Source organism: Anolis sagrei, chromosome 2 (assembly GCF_037176765.1).
Source record: "Anolis sagrei isolate rAnoSag1 chromosome 2, rAnoSag1.mat, whole genome shotgun sequence".
In the NCBI taxonomy this organism is placed as follows: Eukaryota; Metazoa; Chordata; class Lepidosauria; order Squamata; family Dactyloidae; genus Anolis; species Anolis sagrei.
Genome location: NC_090022.1, coordinates 165586055 through 165604808, shown reverse-complemented (window position 1 = coordinate 165604808; position 18754 = coordinate 165586055). Strand labels below are relative to the sequence as shown.

At 40.1% G+C, this 18754-nt stretch overlaps 1 protein-coding gene across 2 annotated transcripts in view; it reads right to left on the bottom strand.

Annotated features, from left to right (window-relative positions):
• The window catches only part of STXBP5L (syntaxin binding protein 5L), an 86074-nt gene that overhangs the window by 45990 nt on the left and 21330 nt on the right, over positions 1-18754 (bottom strand). For both annotated transcript variants that reach the window (XM_060763389.2, XM_060763390.2), the window contains exons 5-10: positions 16581-16715; positions 14576-14639; positions 10462-10545; positions 7713-7836; positions 5793-5871; positions 1184-1338 (exon numbers count right to left, since the gene is read on the bottom strand). In XM_060763389.2, coding sequence (XP_060619372.2) covers positions 1184-1338; positions 5793-5871; positions 7713-7836; positions 10462-10545; positions 14576-14639; positions 16581-16715 — 641 coding nt within the window. The remainder of the gene's footprint in view (positions 1-1183; positions 1339-5792; positions 5872-7712; positions 7837-10461; positions 10546-14575; positions 14640-16580; positions 16716-18754) is intronic.

The window sequence follows — 18754 nt, the reverse complement described above, 5'->3', positions numbered from 1 at the left end:
TCATAGAATCATAGAGTTGGAAGAGACCTCCTGGGTCATCCAGTCCAACCCCCTGCCAAGAAGCAGGAATATTGCATTCAAATCACCCCTGACAAATGGCCATCCAGCCTCTGCTTAAAAGCTTCCAAAGAAGGAGCCTCCACCACACTCCGGGGCAGAGAGTTCCACTGCTGAACGGCTCTCACAGTCAGGAAGTTCTTCCTCATGTTCAGATGGATTCTCCTCTCTTGTAGTTTGAAGCCATTGTTCCGCGTCCTAGTCTCCAAGGAAGCAGAAAACAAGCTTGCTCCCTCCTCCCTGTGGCTTCCTCTCACATATTTATACATGGCTATCATATCTCCTCTCAGCCTTCTCTTCTTCAGGCTAAACATGCCCAGTTCCCTAAGCCGCTCCTCATAGGGCTTGTTCTCCAGACCCTTGATCATTTTAGTCGCCCTCCTCTGGACACATTCCAGCTTGTCAATATCTCTCTTGAATTGTGGTGCCCAGAATTGGACACAATATTCCAGATGTGGTCTAACCAAAGCAGAATAGAGGGGTAGCATTACTTCCTTAGATCTAGACACTATGCTCCTATTGATGCAGGCCAAAATCCCATTGGCTTTTTTGCCGCCACATCACATTGTTGGCTCATGTTTAACTTGTTGTCCACGAGGACTCCAAGATCTTTTTCACACGTACTGCTCTCGAGCCAGGCGTCACCCATTCTGCATCTTTGCATTTCATTTTTTCTGCCAAAGTGGAGTATCTTGCATTTGTCACTGCTGAACTTCATTTTGTTAGTTTTGGCCCATCTCTCTAATCTGTCAAGATCGTTTTGAATTCTGCTCCTGTCCTCTGGAGTATTGGCTATCCCTCCCAATTTGGTGTCGTCTGCAAACTTGATGATCATGCCTTCTAGCCCTTCATCTAAGTCATTAATAAAGATGTTGAACACGACCGGGCCCAGGACGGAACCCTGCGCCCGGTCCTGTTCAACATCTTTATTAATGACTTAGATGAAGGGCTAGAAGGACATTCAATGGACTCGGCATATTGTCCTAACACAGATGACTTCACAGAAATCCCATGAAGATGGAAAAATCTCTAGGTTTAGCACACACTTTTAGTCTGCTTGTTACCTCAGGAGTAGAAATGAGCATTTGGTGTCACACCAGTGACTCAGACTGTAACACACACTCACCATTTGGATATGGAGTTTCACAGAGTGTTAAAAAGTCAACAATGGGGTGATCCATTTCAAGCACTGTGATTGCTTTTCCATGCATGATCGTTAGACTTGGTCTCCGCCAAGGTTTGTCATAAGAAAGTCCACCAGAAAAAATTATAAAAGGTTCACTGCATTGGAAAAATAATAACAAACAGGAATATTTTTACATTTTTGTATTTGCTTTCACTCCAAAGATAAAAGCGACTAAATTTTAAAGACGTGCATTGAAATTCATATATAATCAGCCCCCAAGTTACTAACAAGATAGGTTCTGTAGGTTGAATTTGTATGTAAGTCAGAACAGGTACATTTTTAAGTGTAACTGCAGCCAACTTTAAAACTTTGGATAGTATGGGGAAAGGTTAACACCCCTGTAATTTTTTGTTGTTGTTGTTTCTATCCCTGTTCAGATTTCACCTCACTTTTTGTCCCTGTGATAACTGAATTTTGGAAAAAAAATGGTTTGTTGTGGTTTGGTGATAAAGTTTCAGCTGAAACCCATTTTTTCCATGATAATAACTCTTTCAGGAGTGGATTTCCCCTCCAAAGAGTAGATTTCTCTCACCCTGTTTTCTCACTCAAATTCTTAACTATGAGTCATTTATAAGTCGGATATTTGGACTGTCTGTATTCTTGAACTGTAAAGTTTGAATTCTTATTAAATAGGAATTAAAGAAGTCACGTGAATCAGATTACTTGCTCATCTGGTTCAATACTGTCTCCTGTTATTCACACCTCTGTCACTTAATTAAATAAGACTATTGCCCAGCATTGCAGTGTGAAACTCTTTTGTGCAGAAATACTGAGACCTTCTGCTTTGAACATATGAGGCCTGTAAAACAAGGCAGCTAATATCTCATGCTGTGGAGGCACATCTTAAAGCCTACCAGTATAATATGGAGGCATATCTTAAAATCTGCCAGAAACCTATTGTTGTTATTAGCCCCTCAACCAGCACAGCTCAAGTAATGGCGTGTACCCTTAATATCTCTCCATCTTAACATATCTCATCCTATATCATCTGTTGGGAGCTCCCCCACCCCCCCGCCACCAACTGCTGCTCTGGCCAGAGTGAAGAGAGAGGGCGATACAGTTGAAGATAGTTCCATCTTGTCTCCTGTATTAGTATTATATACAATATAATACTAATAATAATACAATAGTATAAGTATATATTTTATATTACATGTAATATTACAAATAACATTACAATATAATGGTGCAGTACAATATAGTAATATATAATACTGATATTGTACTATGCTAATAATTTAATATAGTGTGTGTGTGTGTGTGTGTATGTGTATATATATATATATATATATATATATATATATAATTCGAACTTATATGTCGCCACTCCTCTGGAGCTCGGAGCGGCTTACAAGAACAGGCTAAAATTGAACACAATTTAAAAACAATTTAAAACAATTTAAAAACAGCAATATCAGAGATCAAAAGCCCGTCAAAACAGGTATGTCTTACATGCCCTGCGGAAAGCTGATAAGTCCTGCAAGGCTCGGACTTCAGGTGGCAGAGTATTCCAGAGTGATGGTGCCACTGCTGTAAAGGCTCTGCATCTGATTGCTGTTAGATGCAAGGTCTTGACATTGGGAATTTCCAATAGATCTTAGTCCTCAGAACGGAGGGATCTCTGGGGTTGGTAGGGGGTGAGGCGGTCCCTCAGGTACATCGGTCCCAGACCATGCAAGGCCTTAAAGGTGAGTACCATCACTTTGAAAGTGATCCGGTGCTCAAGATATATATATCTTGTAAGCAGCTCTGAGTCCCCTTCGTGGTGAGAAGGGCGGCATATAAATGTCGTAAATAAATAAATATTGTTATAGATTCTGGGCTTTGTGTGTTTATTAAAACAATCACTGCCATATATCAATTTAATTCTAAGCTTATGTATTATTTTCTCTCTACTTCGAAAAATAGATGAAAGAGAATAATCTCAATTATCTTTATTTATATATGGGAATTTCAGAGATTTGCCCGTCTTAACACATACAGATTGAAGAAGATTTCTACAGAATGACCATTCTTCTATTCAACTTTGTTTCAGAAACAGCTCTGAGTGATATTTCTCTTGTGAGTCCTTTAAATCCCACCAAGATTATTGCTAAGGTTCTTCACATACTGGAAAGTTTGAAATAGAAAACTCATAGAATCAAAGAGACCACAAAGGTAATCCAGTCCAATTCCCTGCCATGCAAGAAAACACCGTCGAAGCTCTCCTGACAGTAGGGCATCCAGCATCTGCTTAAAAACCTCCAGGAAAGGAGACTCCACCACACTTCAAGACAGAATTTTCTACTGACGAATATTTCTCACCGTCAGGATGTTCTTCCTAATATTTTGGTGGAATCTCTTCTCCTGCAGCTTTAAACCAATTCTCCATTGTGTCCTAGTCTCCAGAGAAGTCGAAAACAAATTTGCCCTCCTCAATGTGACCTCCTTTCAAATATTTAAACATCCCTATCATATCCCTTCTCAGCCTTCTTTTCTCCAAGCTAAACATACATAGCTTCCTAAGATGGTCTTCCGTGGGCTTCCAGACCTTTGTTCTTGAAACTCCATTACTGTACTCTTGGGTTATGCAATTTTTATTTAGGATGAAGATGATACTATTTAAGTAGTTTTTTCTCCCCGCAGAAGAAAAGTTAAATCGACTTGTAATCTTTTTCTTCCAAGGATGAAAAGTTTTAAAAAAGGAAAAAAATAAACCTTCCAAAACTGAGTCAATTTATTTGCTGGTCAATGCTGGAAATGCAGTGTATTCTCTGCCTTTTTGCAGAGCATTTGCTTAATGCAGAGCAGCGTGGCAACAAACATTTCTTATAAGAGCTCGAAGTATTAGCCACCAATTAATACCAAGAGTATAGGGTAGATCACGCTCCAACTGCAGGTCCCCCAACAGAAATGATCTTCTGACATTCCTCTTGCAAGCACAGGAAAGATCCACCATAATCAGAGTAAGCCTTTTTATTCTAAAAGCTATCACTGGGATTGTGGCACAGCTGGCTGAGTGTCAGCTGCATTAAGATTACTCTGACCAAAAGGTCATGACTTCGAAGCCAGCCCAGGTTGGAGTGGGTTTCCAACCAATTGTGTGTAGCCTGTTGTCGAACCTTTGCAACCCGAAAGACAGTTGCATCTGTCAAGTAGGAAAATTAGGTACCACCTTAAAAATGTGGGGAGGCTAAATTAACTGATTTATGAGGCCATAAAGAAGACTCCAGCAAAGCATTCCAACGGGGAAGCATGCGGGGAATGCGGAAGTGCTTCATCAGCGTCGCAGATGGACAATGAAAACGACAGCTCCCCTGGCGGCCAGAAAAAATTAAATAGCCTCTGTGTATGTCTGTATATGTTTGTATGTCAAAAATTGTCATTGAATGTTTGCCATATATGTATACACTGTAATCTGCCCTGAGTCCCCTGAGGGGTGAGAAGGGCAAAATATAAAAAGCTGTAAATAAATAAAATAAATAAAATCAAGGAAAGAAGAACCAGGAAAATAAGATTCTGTCTGTAAATAGGTCAGCTGCTATCTTCTCCTTCTTGCCTTGTCTTTTATTCATGTTGTATTTTGAAATGGTCATATGACTGGTCAAATAAATATTTAAGATTTGAGTATAGGGGAGGGCACCAATTTAACTTCTCTAGGAAGGAAGTTCCAAAGTTTGGTAGCAACCACTAAGAAGACTCTCTCCTACATCACCTGAGAAGGCCCTTTCCTCCAGAGAGCAGCGCTATTCCTGCAGTTCCCAAAACGCAGGCAGATTCAGGAAAATACATTTCTGCAAATAACCTACACATGAACCATATAGGGCAGGGGTCCTCAAACTAAGGCCCGGGGGCCAGATGCGGCCCTCCAAGGTCATTTACCCGGCCCTCGCTCAGGGTCAACATAAGTCTGAAATGACTTGAAAGCACACAAAAACAACAATAATCCTATATCATCAGCCAAAAGTAGGCCCACACTTCCCACTGAAATACTAATAATTTTATATTTGTTAAAATTGTTCTTCATTTTAATTATTGTATTGTTTTTATGTGTTTTTTGCACTAGAAATAAGATATGTACAGTTTGCACAGGAATTCATTCATGTTTTTTTCAAATTATAATCCGGCCCTCCAACAGTTTGAGGGACTGTGACCTGGCCCTCTGTTTAAAATGTTTGAGGACCCCTGATATAGGGCTTTCATAGGTCAATACTGTCCTTTCAATTGTAGCTGGAAATAGATAGCAGCCAGTAAAACTGTTGGGGTTTTTGAAGTTAGGGACAAGAGAGCCCCAAGTCCCTAGTCAAAGAACCATGCCCTATCAGCCCAGCCATTTTCATTCATATGGGCTCCTCTTTTCAAAAAGCAGCCTGCCCCCCCCCCCCTGGTTATACCTTCTTCTTAATGACTCTATGCAAGAATTATTATTTCTTATTCACGAAAAGTATCATAAACTTTTGAAACAGTGAAATACAGAGGTTAACATAATGATAAAAGGCAGATCTACACTAAGTCGCCAGTACAGAGTAATTATTTTCATTGCTTTCATATGGCAAATAAAACCACCTACCTGTTTTTACAGGTCTTGTATTCTACTTTAAGAATTGGTTTACAAGATTCAATTTTTTTCCCATCTCGTTGAATCTTACCTGTGAAAAGATAGTCTAAGTATTTATATTGAAAACAAGCTTATTATCCCTTAAAGGGGCGCATTTGAAAATAATGTAATCACCAACTCTTAGCTTTGTCATTTTCCCTGTGGACTATACAGAAAGAACACTTTAAGCTATTCCATGTAATAGAAGTAATCTTTTGCATTACAGACAATCTCTAGATTTGAACCATTGAGTATGACAATTTTATAATCTTTTTGTAAACTTCAGGAAATGCAGGGAAAACTGACCACTTTGTCTTTACATTCACCTTGTTGCTAGAGATGGCAATCAGCCATCTCTCAAAACAAATGCAGTCACTGCACAAATCACTTTTATGGACAACCATGGCAGTAAGTAGTGTGCGTCTTCTACAAAAGCAAGTCTTGAGAGACACCCTGTAATTCTCCCACTGGAGCTCACTGCATAAATACAGTAGATTGTGTGTTTCTGGACAGTTTTCGTCAAGTTACGAAATAATTATTTGCAGCTATTTCTCCTTAGCTAACACACAACATCACAGTCCCGAGTGTTGCAGTAAATTTAGGGGAGCAGCCTTTGCTACAAAATAATGGCCATTCACATGGCAATCATCTACTTATTTAGCAAGGATCCCCAAATCCCTGCACATCCCATCTGGCCCAGAAGTCCTTAGAGAGCTGCTGCAAGATGGTCTTCCTTAGTTGAACACTAGGCAGCTTATGACCTTTCTCTCACTGCTCAGAAGTATTATATAGTTGGAGACCCTGGTGGCGCAATGAGTAAAACCCTTTTGCTGGCAAGACTGTTGACCAAAAGGTCGGTGGTTTGAATCTAAGGAGCAGGATGAGCTCCCATCTGTCACCTCCAGCTTCTCATGTGGGGACATGAGAGAAGCCTCCCACAGGATAGTAAAACATCCGAGCATCCCCTGGGCAGATGGCCAATTCTCTCACACCAGAAGTGACTTGTGGTTTCTCAAATTGCTCCTCACACAAAAAATGTATTATATAGTTACAGTTCTGTCCAAGGTTTGCTCATGAGGTGGGCATTCTTTTCTCTCTTTTTTTTTGGTGGGGGGGGGGGGAGTGAGCCTTTCTAGATAACACATTGATTGTGTTATATGAAAGAGATCACTCTTGGTGGGCAATTAATTTGGACAATGTCTTGATATGTTCTAATGCGGTCATCTTCACTGCTAGATAGTTATTTGGGTAATCAAAGAGGCTGGCATGCCCAGATTTACTTCAGGGTAAACTCTGGGGCCTATCCATGCATAGTGCAGGCCAATCTAAATTTCCTGGCCGGTTGTTTTCTAATTAATGTAAATAATGTGTGTGCCATATCATTCTCCCTTCTCAACAAAACCCCACCAGACAATCAATGTGCCCTCCTTAGAATGAGGAAATTGAAGCCACGATTAAGAGTCAAACACTGCAGCTGGCCTATACTTTCACTGGCTGTAATGGGTTTCATTAATTATACTCATTAATGTAATGAACCCCTGGTGGCACAGTGGATTAAACCGCCGAGCTGCTAAACTTGTTGACCAAAAGGTCAGACGTTCGAATCCAGGGAGTGGTGTGAGTTTCTGCTGTCAGCCCCAGCTTCTGCCAATCTAGCAGTTTGAAAACATGCAAATGTGAGTAGATAAATAGGTACCACTCCAGCGGGAAGGTTAACAGCGCTCCATGCAGTCATGCTGGCCACATGACCTTGGAGGTGTCTACAGACAATGCCGGCTCTTCGGCTTAGAAATGGAGATGAACACCAACCCCTAGAGTCAGACACGACTGGACTTAATGTCAGGGGAAGCCTTTACCTTTTAATGGGTATCGGAACCAACTTATGCATCTTACCATGTGGAATGATTATCTGGAAAGGTCTACTTGGACTTTTTAGATTCCAAAAAGTCAAACTTCCATCGGAATGGCTGCACATGAACTGCTTCCCTTCATTATGCCATCCAATAGAATGAATAGCCTAAAATAAATTGCAGTCATAAAGGAAGAACTTTATATAATGACACTTGGTGAACATTTAATAAATCAATAAAACCATTTTCTCTCTTTCATACACACAGTCCCCTTCTGAGATTGAGCAAAGCTAAAAACCTTTATTTCTATCACTTACATTTTTAATAATCGAGCTCTAAAGCAGAGATGGAGACTTTTAGAGGCCTGTATTGTATGACATAGAACTCGCAGAAGCCCACCTTAAAAGTCTGAATCCGCTCTGGCATTAACAACAAAACTCACTTGTTGTACCTTGTTTTGAAAAGTGGATTGCGCTTCCTGGTAGTATGATTCCCCTTCAACAAGGTACATGACACCTGGTTGACAAGATTTGTTTGCTTACATAGTATGCAATTTAATTGTGACAATATAATATTTATGTACAGTATACCAACCCTGAAAATGTCTAATTTTTGATCCAAGGATGGGAAATGTATCAATGCTCTATGGGCCACATCTCCCTTTGCTCTCTGCACCTAACTTTTTTGCCTAAAAGATGATTTCCAGGGGAAACAATTCTACTACTTTTTTATTGTCTTCTGCAATTGAAGTGCAGGAGATGCTTAAAAAACAGAGGTGAATCATACAGTTTTGTTCCTATTTTAAAAGCTCCCCCCTCCATGTCTAAATGACTCCAAGTGAGGAAAGTGTGGTTATTTTAATGCATGTCAATGTTTTCATAAAGAAAGTTAACCATAGAGTTGTCCTGGAGGACCTAGATATTTTTTGGAGAGAACATACTAATCATAGAATCATAGAATCATAGAATCAAAGAGTTGCAAGAGACCTCATGGGCCATCCAGTCCAACCCCCTGCCGAGAAGCAGGAATATTGCATTCAAAGCACCCCTGACAGATGGCCATCCAGCCTCTGTTTAAAAGCTTCCAAAGAAGGAGCCTCCACCACACTCCGAGGCAGAGAGTTCCACTGCTGAACGGCTCTCACAGTCAGGAAGTTCTTCCTCATGTTCAGATGGAATCTCCTCTCTTGTAGTTTGAAGCCATTGTTCCGCGTCCTAGTCTCCAGGGAAGCAGAAAACAAGCTTGCTCCCTCCTCCCTGTGGCTTCCTCTCACATATTTATACATGGCTACCATATCCCCTCTCAGCCTTCTCTTCTTCAGGATAAACATGCCCAGCTCCTTAAGCCGCTCCTCATAGGGCTTGTTCTCCAGGCCCTTGATCATTTTAGTCGCTCTCCTCTGGACACATTCCAGCTTGTCAATAATTAATTTTTCAAAGTCAAACTTGCAAATATGGAAGGTGAATTCTATATAACATCCCTCCTCTGCCAACCCACTCTCTTAAGCATAGGATTCTAGAAATTCTTCTGTATGGAATTGCTGTCTCCTATGGCCACACCCATTACAATTCTTCCAACTCTGGCCCAGCAATCTAGCTTTGCCATTTCAGAGAGGTGTCTTCACACGGATCAGGTGTGACATTTCTCAAGTGCACAAGCTAAGAATTTCTTTTTCACTTCCTATTTACTAGAAGTGCAATTCATTATTTAAACACAATTGCTGTAGCAACTCTTATTTTTAAAGCCCTTTTCCTTTTTTTAAAAGGAATGGCATGACCACTTAGACACTGCTTATTTTTTCTAAAGCTTCTTCTGACCTAAAATATGACAGGAGATACACTGTCCACTAAAAGCTTCGATAGGTACAATTCTTTATTTTTATGAGCCAAACAATATTAGGGAGATTGAGAGTGGAGATCGAAAGTGGCCCCTGGACCCTTAGAAGTTATCCACCTTTATTCCAGTACAGCACACTTGCTGCTATCTCTCAGCTTGCCACCATGGTGACGGGCACCTTCATACAGCCAATGGTACAGGACAATTACAATGATGCAGCTGTGGGAAGATGTCCTTTCAGATGGTCAGTGTAACTCTACTCTCTCACTGTTCCACTTTCCTTCCTTTTTCATTGGTAATTTAAAAAAAAAATTAATGAAAATGGAGCCTGGAAGATGCCACAGCAGAAGCACCCAGACTCACTGTACAAGGTAGGTCCTGGGATTGTGGTGCAACCGGGAGCTATTGTGGGCTTCATTGCAAGGAGGTGACATATTGGCAATTATTACAGCATCTCATTTATTTGTCGTGTCAAATAAATGAGATTATTTTTTTTAAAAAAAATTAATGAAAGTGGAGCCTGGAAGATGCCACAGCAGAAGCACCCAGACTCACTGTACAAGGTAGGTCCTGGGATTGTGGTGCAACCGGGAGCTATTGTGGGCTTCATTGCAAGGAGGTGACATATTGGCAATTATTACAGCATCTCATGATATAGTGTAATAGTGACTGACCTGCTACCAAAGGTAACAGTCTTGCTATTGTGCTAGTTCACCACTTCCATGAGATAAAGTCCAGAGTTACTATAGCCCAACCCAGTTATCATGGATGATTAGTATGTCTGTTCTGGCTTAGTGTTTGAGTGGCTTGTATTCTGTAATAAATTCAAATGGCCAGTCTGAGACAAACACACAAAATATTCTATATATATTAGAAATCAGATCTAGTTCACCCACTATTGTTATTCCAAAACATATACATGGATCATACTTTAAGAGAAAACACAAATGGCTTACTTCATCATAGTATACTCTTAAATCCGCTCTTTTAGATCTCAGGTCCCAGAGTACTACAGTTCCATTTTCATAGCCCATTAACAGCTGAGGGTAGAAAAAAAATCCAAACATAACCAAGTTATCATATCTGGGCTTTTTAACATTCTCTTTAAAGCTGACTATGTCGAACTTCAAGGTCCTTATTATACCAGATTGTACCATTCAAAACTCTTTCAGCTGTACTTGCCAGGTTTGTTGTTGATGTTGTGTATCACACCCTTTACATTTTATATGCAGGTTTTTTTAAAGTAATAGTTTCACTTCTTGCTTCAGCACAATAGAAAAATCTACTCCAGCCAGGCCCGTAGCCGGGGGAGGGGGGGGGAGGGGGGGGCTGAGTCTGGGTGAAAGAGGGTCTACCCTAGCAAACCTTTTGTATCGTTACCCCAATACCCCCATACATATGGGATATATTGAGAATGGTGATCAGATCATGATATTAATAAACATTACAGTTTAAATAATGTACCAGTAAGGCCTTCTCACGAACCACTATGAGAATTTTGGGGGGGGGGGGGGCTGAAGCCCCTATAGCCCCCCCTCCCCTGGATACATGCCTGCCTCCAGCAGTTAGTATTTGCTTTAGAAAGAAATATCTCATTGCCATGAATGAAGATTTCCTTCCAATAAAAAGGCATAGCTATCTGGAGAACTGATATTTATCAGGACTGAAGCTAAGAAAGAAACAACTCCCCCAAACAACAATCAGATTCCTCTGTTTGTGATGAAATTTAAGTTATTCCCTAAGAGAGCCATTATATTTTGATGTACACTTTCCTGGAGGCTTTCAAGATTCAGTAACTTTAAAAAATGGGGAAGAAAAGACAGAGGACAAGAAGTTCTGACTTTATCGTACAGTTAAATCCAGCCTCAGACTGATAAATTGTTACAAGACCTGGTAGACTTCTCTTATTTCATCTCCCTTAACAAATAACAAATCTTAAAAATTGACCTAGAAATTAATTCTGTTGCTTTATTTAACTTCTTTCTATGATAGTTCAGTTTAGTGAAGGAAATGAGCTCTCAAACAGGCTTTACATCTGCTTCTGAAGAAAAACCTTTTACAAATACAAAATATGGTGAAGATTTCCCAAAATACCTTCTTTTGAATTTCATCAGAGAACAATTCCTGCTTACAGGAGAAACAGTTCTATTTTTGAAAACTCAAACCATATCCCTAATAAATTGGTTCCTAAACTAAAAATTAGGAATTCTATATCATCTTTGGCTGTATGATGAGCATATACAAGAAATCGTCACAACTCATTTAATTAAATGTCATCTTGAAACATGATGTTCAGAGAAATGGGAAAATCAGGTCGCGCACATAGAGCTGTTTGTTTTACACTATGAATAAGCTTCTGAATTGAAGCTGTTGGATATCCAGGAAAGCTAGATATTGACCGAGATATTACCATATACAGGCAGTCCCCAAGTAAAGAACAAGATAGGCTCTATAGGTTTGTTTTTTTTTTTGTCTGCATAATTTTTTGCTGTGATATATGAAGAAAACAAACTTACAACCTTTGAAATTCAACAATCAAAATACAAGTATTATTTCCCCAGTCCCATCACCTTCCCATACCCACCTGTGAATTACTACCCATATGGAACTAGTATCTAACAAAATCTATCCTTATTATTGCACTAATAAATCCCCTGTTAAGCTATTTCAAAAACTATTTTTGTCTTCTTTTTGAAATACCCAAGGCCAGTCTCCATTTTCTAGCGATCTCCATTTTCTGCCTTTGGAGATCTTGACCATTTGGATATACTCTACTAATTTTCTTATCCAATCCTTAATAAGCAGTTTTTCCCCCTTTTGAGATTTTGCTATTATGATTCTCGCTGCCACAAAACTATATTGGCAAATTTCTACATCTTCTTTGCCAATTCTCTCTTGAAACAAACCCAGTAAGCACATGTCTGGGTTTTTCTTAATTTTCTTAATAATGAATTTATATGTAAGACAGAACAGGTACCATTTCTAAGTGCAACTCCAGCCTCATTTATACAAATAAATATACATATACATATACATGCCTTGGATAGAATAGGGAAGGGTTAACATCCCTGTGGTATTTGTTTTGCTGCCTGTGCCCATTCAGAAGATTTCACCTCATCTTCTATCCCTGTGATAAGTGAGTTTTGAAAAAAATGTGCTTATTGTGGAAAGAAGGATAGGTAATAAAGCTTCAGTGGAGACACCTTTTCCCCATGATAACTCTTTCAGGAGTTAATTTCCCTGACCAGAGATAGATTTATTTCCCTTTCTGTTGTCTCACCTCGTTCTCAACTATAGGAGCCCCTGGTGGCGCAGAGGGTTAAACCCCTGTGCCAGCAGGACTGAAGACCGACAGGTCGCAGGTTCGAATCTGGGGAGAGGCAGATGAGCTCCCTCTATCAGCTCCAGCTCCTCATGAGGGGACTTGAGAGAAGCCTCCCACAAGGATGATAAATGCATCAAATCATCCAGGTGTCCCCTGGGCAACGTCCTTGCAGACGGCCAATTCTCTCACACCAGAAGCGACTTGCAGTTTCTCAAGTCGCTCCTGACACAATAAAAAAAATTCTCAACTATGAGTTGTTTGTAAGTTGGATGTTTGTAACTCGGGAACTGCTTGTAAACTCATGTATAACTCAACCACATATCTGCCTCAGGCCAGGTTTTGAAGCCAAAATAATGAATTTTGATGACTCAAGGATAAGTCAAGGGTCATTCCTCAGAGAGGTTAGGTTAAAGTGGGGAGGAGTCCAAGAGGGCAACTGGAGCAATAGGCACGGAGCCAAGTTTCTGCTAGCCTCCTCCATCCTGATCTCTCCTCCTACAACTAGAGCTTACATAGTGACTCCAATCACAATAGGGATATGGAGGATGTGAGGACGGCTGGGGAAATAAGGAAGTACTAAGCTTCTTTCCTTCCCCTCCTCCTCAAATCCTCCTTCTTCACTGGCTCCCTGCCTCCTTCCCTGCACCTGTAACCAGATCTCACCTGGAGGCCCTAGTTACAGCAGGGAAGACTCCAGGAGCACAGGGGAAAGGAGGGGGTGCCAAGTCAAGGGAAGTGCTCTTCTGTTCTCTTTGCTCCTTGCAAAAGGCAAATGCCACTGGCTGGCATGGAAAGTATGAGAACAGAAAGACAATTATTTTGCATTTTTTCTCCTCCTTGTCCTAAGACCAGAAAAAGAATCTTCCTGGCAAAGATTTCCAAAGCATTGCGGCCCAGATTTTGCATTAAACCACAATGGGAAATTAACACATGGGAAAAATGCAGATTTCTGACAATTTTATAGCACAACAGTACTGGGATAAGCTTGGGGAAAAAGTAAATTAATTCACTGCTATTCCAGCAAAACATCTTGTGTGAAAAGGCTATTAATCCATCTGTTCTAGTAACTTATTAGGTGTCTCAGAACTGATAAACATGGGTCACAAAACACAAACCAAGACAGAAGTCACTCTTGGATGTTCGTGGACATCTGGCTCCTAACTGGGGGGGGGGGGGGGTGGGGGGGGGGGGAGGATGACAATTGTTACACTGATTTACCCTGCATTAGCAAAAGTTGTGTAATGCTCCACAACTTCCCTAAACCTCTATGTTTATTTGGAAGATAAAAGCAAAAGGAAAAAAGCAATGCAGATCTACTCATACCTTTTTACTAAAACTATTTGCAAGGATTTTTAAAGAAATTGATAAGCTGGAAATATATATACAGGCAGTCCCTGAGCTACAAACATCTGGCTTACAAATGACTCATAGTTAAGAACAGGGGTGAGACAACAGAAAGTGAGGGAAATCTACAACCCTGGGAAGGGAAATTCACTCCTGCAAGAGTTTTCATGGGGAAAAGATCTCTTCACTGGAACTTTAACACTAATCTTTATTTCCACAACAAGCCAAATGTTTCAAAGTCTAATTATCACAGGGACAGGAAGTATGATTTATTATATATACTGCATACAGTTATTCAGTAATTTGTATTGCAGTCATATATCAGTAAATAAGTTCTTGGAAACAAAAAAGAAATGTCTAATAGAAGAATTTTGAGAATTTTTAAAGCTCCTTTTACTCACTTTCCCCTCATCTCGTGGACTATCACTTAGGTGTACAACAGGTCCAGGGTGTGTCTTTGTGGATCTGCAAATCAAAAGCAACAGTATAAAACCTGAATAATATATTTTTTTTAAAAAGCCAGCTAGGTAATATTACAGGAGATCACCCCAAGGGCAATGGATATGGATATGTTATATAATAAAAATGAATGTATTTCTTTTTACAATCACTCAAATCAAAGAACTTGTTAATAAGCAGTATAACATTAAGAAAAAATACAGGCCATAAGGCATGTAAAACATTATTAAAAGAATTTTATATTAAATATACAGCAAAGCAATTCCTGTTCAAAGGGTATCAGCATAGCTAACTTTGAAATACAGTTGGAGAAACAAGAACATTAAAACCATTAAAATGTAGGAATTATAAAATAGAGATGGGACACAGTATTACAAGGCTGTTATACTTGTTGCTGTAGGTCTGTTTTTGGTTAGGTGTGAAGCAGTGTGTTGCTTCTCCACACCATAAAACCAGCAAAGTAACTGTACAATAAACACTGACAAGCATCAATTTTCAGTTTTAAACAAACCACAGCTTCTCTTGCATATTCAAAACCTATCTTCCTGATTCCGTTTTAAAACTTAAACAATGCTTCCAGCAAACCTATGAGAATGTCTGAGCTTCAAAACAATATCTGGCCTTCTTTGTTTTAAAGGGGAATTGTCACTTTTTGCCATTGCCAAATCACATCTGGAGAAGATGATGGAAAAACAGGCCCCAGCTGTGAACTGAGCTGAAAGGACCCCAAAGTAAGCTTTTCCTTATGCATCACTTGTTAGATCAGAAATCTTATGACTAAAGTTGAGGAGCTGAGGAGACTATAAAGGAAATTTATTATTTATTATTATTTATTTACTTCATTAGTATACTGCTCTTCTCAGACCTTAGGCGACTCAGAGCAGTTCACAACAACAGTTTCAATATACACAGTACAAAATCATTGGACATTTAAAAGCAGAACGATTAAACATCAAACATCAATACATCAATATAACAAATCCATCACGACTTATCAATAGAATCAGAATCCAGTCTCGATATCCATTATTCCATGTTCCAATAATCAATTGCACTGCCTAGTTGAATGCCTGTTCGAACAGCCAGGTCTTCACTCTCCTCTGGAATGCCAGTAGGGAGGGGTCTGATCTAATATCCGTAGGAAGGGCGTTCCACAGCCAAGGGGCCACCACTGAGAAGGCCCTGTCTCTCATCCCCGCCAGGAGTGCTTGTGAAGCCGGTGGGATCGAGAGCAGGGCCTCCCCAGACAATCTTAATGTCCTAACTGGTTCATAGGAGGAGATGTGTTCGGACAGGTAAGTCGGGCCAGAACCGTTTAGGACTTTAAAGGGTAAAGCCAGCACTTTGAATTGTGCCCGGTAGCAAATTGGCAGCCAATGGAGCTGGTGCAACAGTGGAGTTGTGTGCTCCCTGAGTGCCGCTCCTGTTAACAACCTGGCTGCCGAGCGCTGGACCATTTGAAGCTTCCGAGGAGTCTTCAGAGGCAACCCCACATAGAGAGCATTGCAGTAGTCTCTCCGGGATATGTCCAGAGCGTGGACTACCGTGGCCAAGTCAGACTTCCCAAGGTATGGGCGCAGCTGGCGCACAAGTTTTAATTTGACTGAAATGACCGAAAGCATCATCCAAAGAAGAGGAGGAAATCTCATGGCCTTTTACTCTCACGCAATAACAACTCTACAGCCAAGCATTACTTGTAAAGGCACTATAATGTTTTGCCTCCAATGAGACTACACTGCTTTGCTTCAAATGTGTTCTCCCATCTATATGGCAGTAGAGAATGATACATGTAAATTAGTCTTTTAAAGTGCAACTAAAATTTGACCAGAGGAGTACTATTGTATTCTTAAAATTGAATCTATTTTTAATCAAAAGGCAGGTTTTCATTATTAAAAAGAAAGACAAATCTCAACAATAAAGCAAATTGATGTTCAACAATAAACTCACAGTTCTATTGCCTTGTTCCACATGATAACATATCCAGAAAGTACGAAGGATTCAATATTTACAATGTGAGTATTTCCTCTCTCTGTTCCCACGTAGAGCCATTTGCTTTGGAAAGGTAAATGGCAGAAGGTAATCCTACATAGAGGAAACATACAACCAAATTGTATAAAATATACCAATCACATACAACCATACAACCAAATTGTATAAGATATACCAGTCACCAGTCACACCAAACAATAAATGCTAAACTTTCTCATACATCAGTCACACCAAACAATAAATGCTGAACTTCAGCTTTTTCAGTCAATGTGGAGGGGAAATTGAGATCATCATTATGGGCAACCTCTTTCCCTACAGTTATTCAGCATTTTAACATACAAGGAGACATTGGTCAAAATTATTAAAGGAAATTCTGCATCTTTAGTAAGTGAATTATCCTACTTGTGTTAAACCTGGCATGAACAAACGGTCTGAGTCCCCCTTCGGGGGTTGAGAACGAAAAGGGTAGAAATACCGAAAGTAAATAAACAAACAAACAAACAGAAGTAGCCAGCATGGTATAGTGTTTCCCAGGGCATCAAAACTTTAATTTCTTTAATTAAGGTACTAATTGGACTGCTTGCATACATGTGCTAAAATGAGATTATGTTCTCTTGGATTCAAATGAAAACCTTTTTTTAAAAAATTCAAAACACAACCTAGATTTTGCTATTTTATATCATAAGGGAGACCATTATACCACACCACTGTATATAATGGGATTTGTGCACCACAGATTTTGGCACTCACAATGGAATCTGGAGCCAAAGTCTAGCAGATAGCAAGGGCCTATTGTACATGAGGACATATGGTAAGAGTGGCTACTGAAGGATGTGAACTGTTACCACTTTAGTATCTTCCTAGATATGTTATGTGCCACCTATAAACCTTTATCTAAATCTCCAGGCAAGAAAACATTGCCCTTTTTTGATATTCTGTTGATATGCAACTAATTCATTGCCTTGGTAACCAACGTCAGAATGAGAAGGAAATGGGATGTGTAGGAGTGAGTCTGCTGGTAGTGCAGCAGCTCATCAATGGCATGGAAATTCAGGAAAAAACATGCCTGGTACTTAATGGAAATATGAACAAACTGCATGGAACAAACCGCTAAACATTAGAAACAAAGGAACATGAATTTTACAGTGTCATTATATTCTCTCACGTTTAATAAAATCCTGCTGGCAGGAAAGGAAAAATTTAGAGAAACAGAACTGGACATGGCTTATTTTTTTAACAGAAATTTTACTGACTCATCAATCTTCAATCTGCGCCTATCTCAGAGGCAAATGTGGGCAAATAAGATAAGGCATTGGCATTAGCACTTTGGTATAATGTGCCTGCCATTAACCTCCCTATAATGAAAAGAAATAGATGAAGGAACAGGTGGAGTACTTGTGATCCACCAGAGGTTCTTAGGCTGCATCTCCCATCAGCCTAGTTAGCATAACTAATAGTGAGGGAGTATGATTAATAACGTCTTTAGGATCATAAGTGCCCCTGCTTTAAAACGTAGACTTTCTGAACCCTCTTTTCTTGCATCTAAATATTAGGAAGAATCATAGAATCATAGAATCAAAGAGTTGGAAGAGACCTCATGGGCCATCCAGTCCAACCCCCTGCTAAGAAGCAGGAATATTGCATTCAAACCCCTGACAGATGGCCATCCAGCCTCTGTTTAAAAGCTTCCAAAGAAGGAACCTCCACCACACTCTGGGGCAGAGAGTACCACTGCTGAACGGCTCTCACAGTCAGGAAGTTCTTCCTCATGTTCAGATGGAATCTCCTTTCTTGTAGTTTGAAGCCATTGTTCCTTGTCCTAATCTCCATGGAAGCAGTAAACAAGCTTGCTCCTTCCTCCCTGTAACTTCCTCTCACATATTTATACATGGCTATCATGTCTCCTCTCAGCCTTCTCTTCTTCAGGCTAAACATGCCCAGCTCCTTAAGCCGCTCCTCAAAGGGCTTGTTCTCCAGACCCTTGATCATTTTAGTCGCCCTAGAGGGGGAGCATTATAGAATCATAGAATCATAGAATCAAAGAGTTGGAAGAGACCTCATGGGCCATCCAGTCCAACCCCCTGCCAAGAAGCAGGAATATTGCATTCAAATCACCCCTGACAAATGGCCAT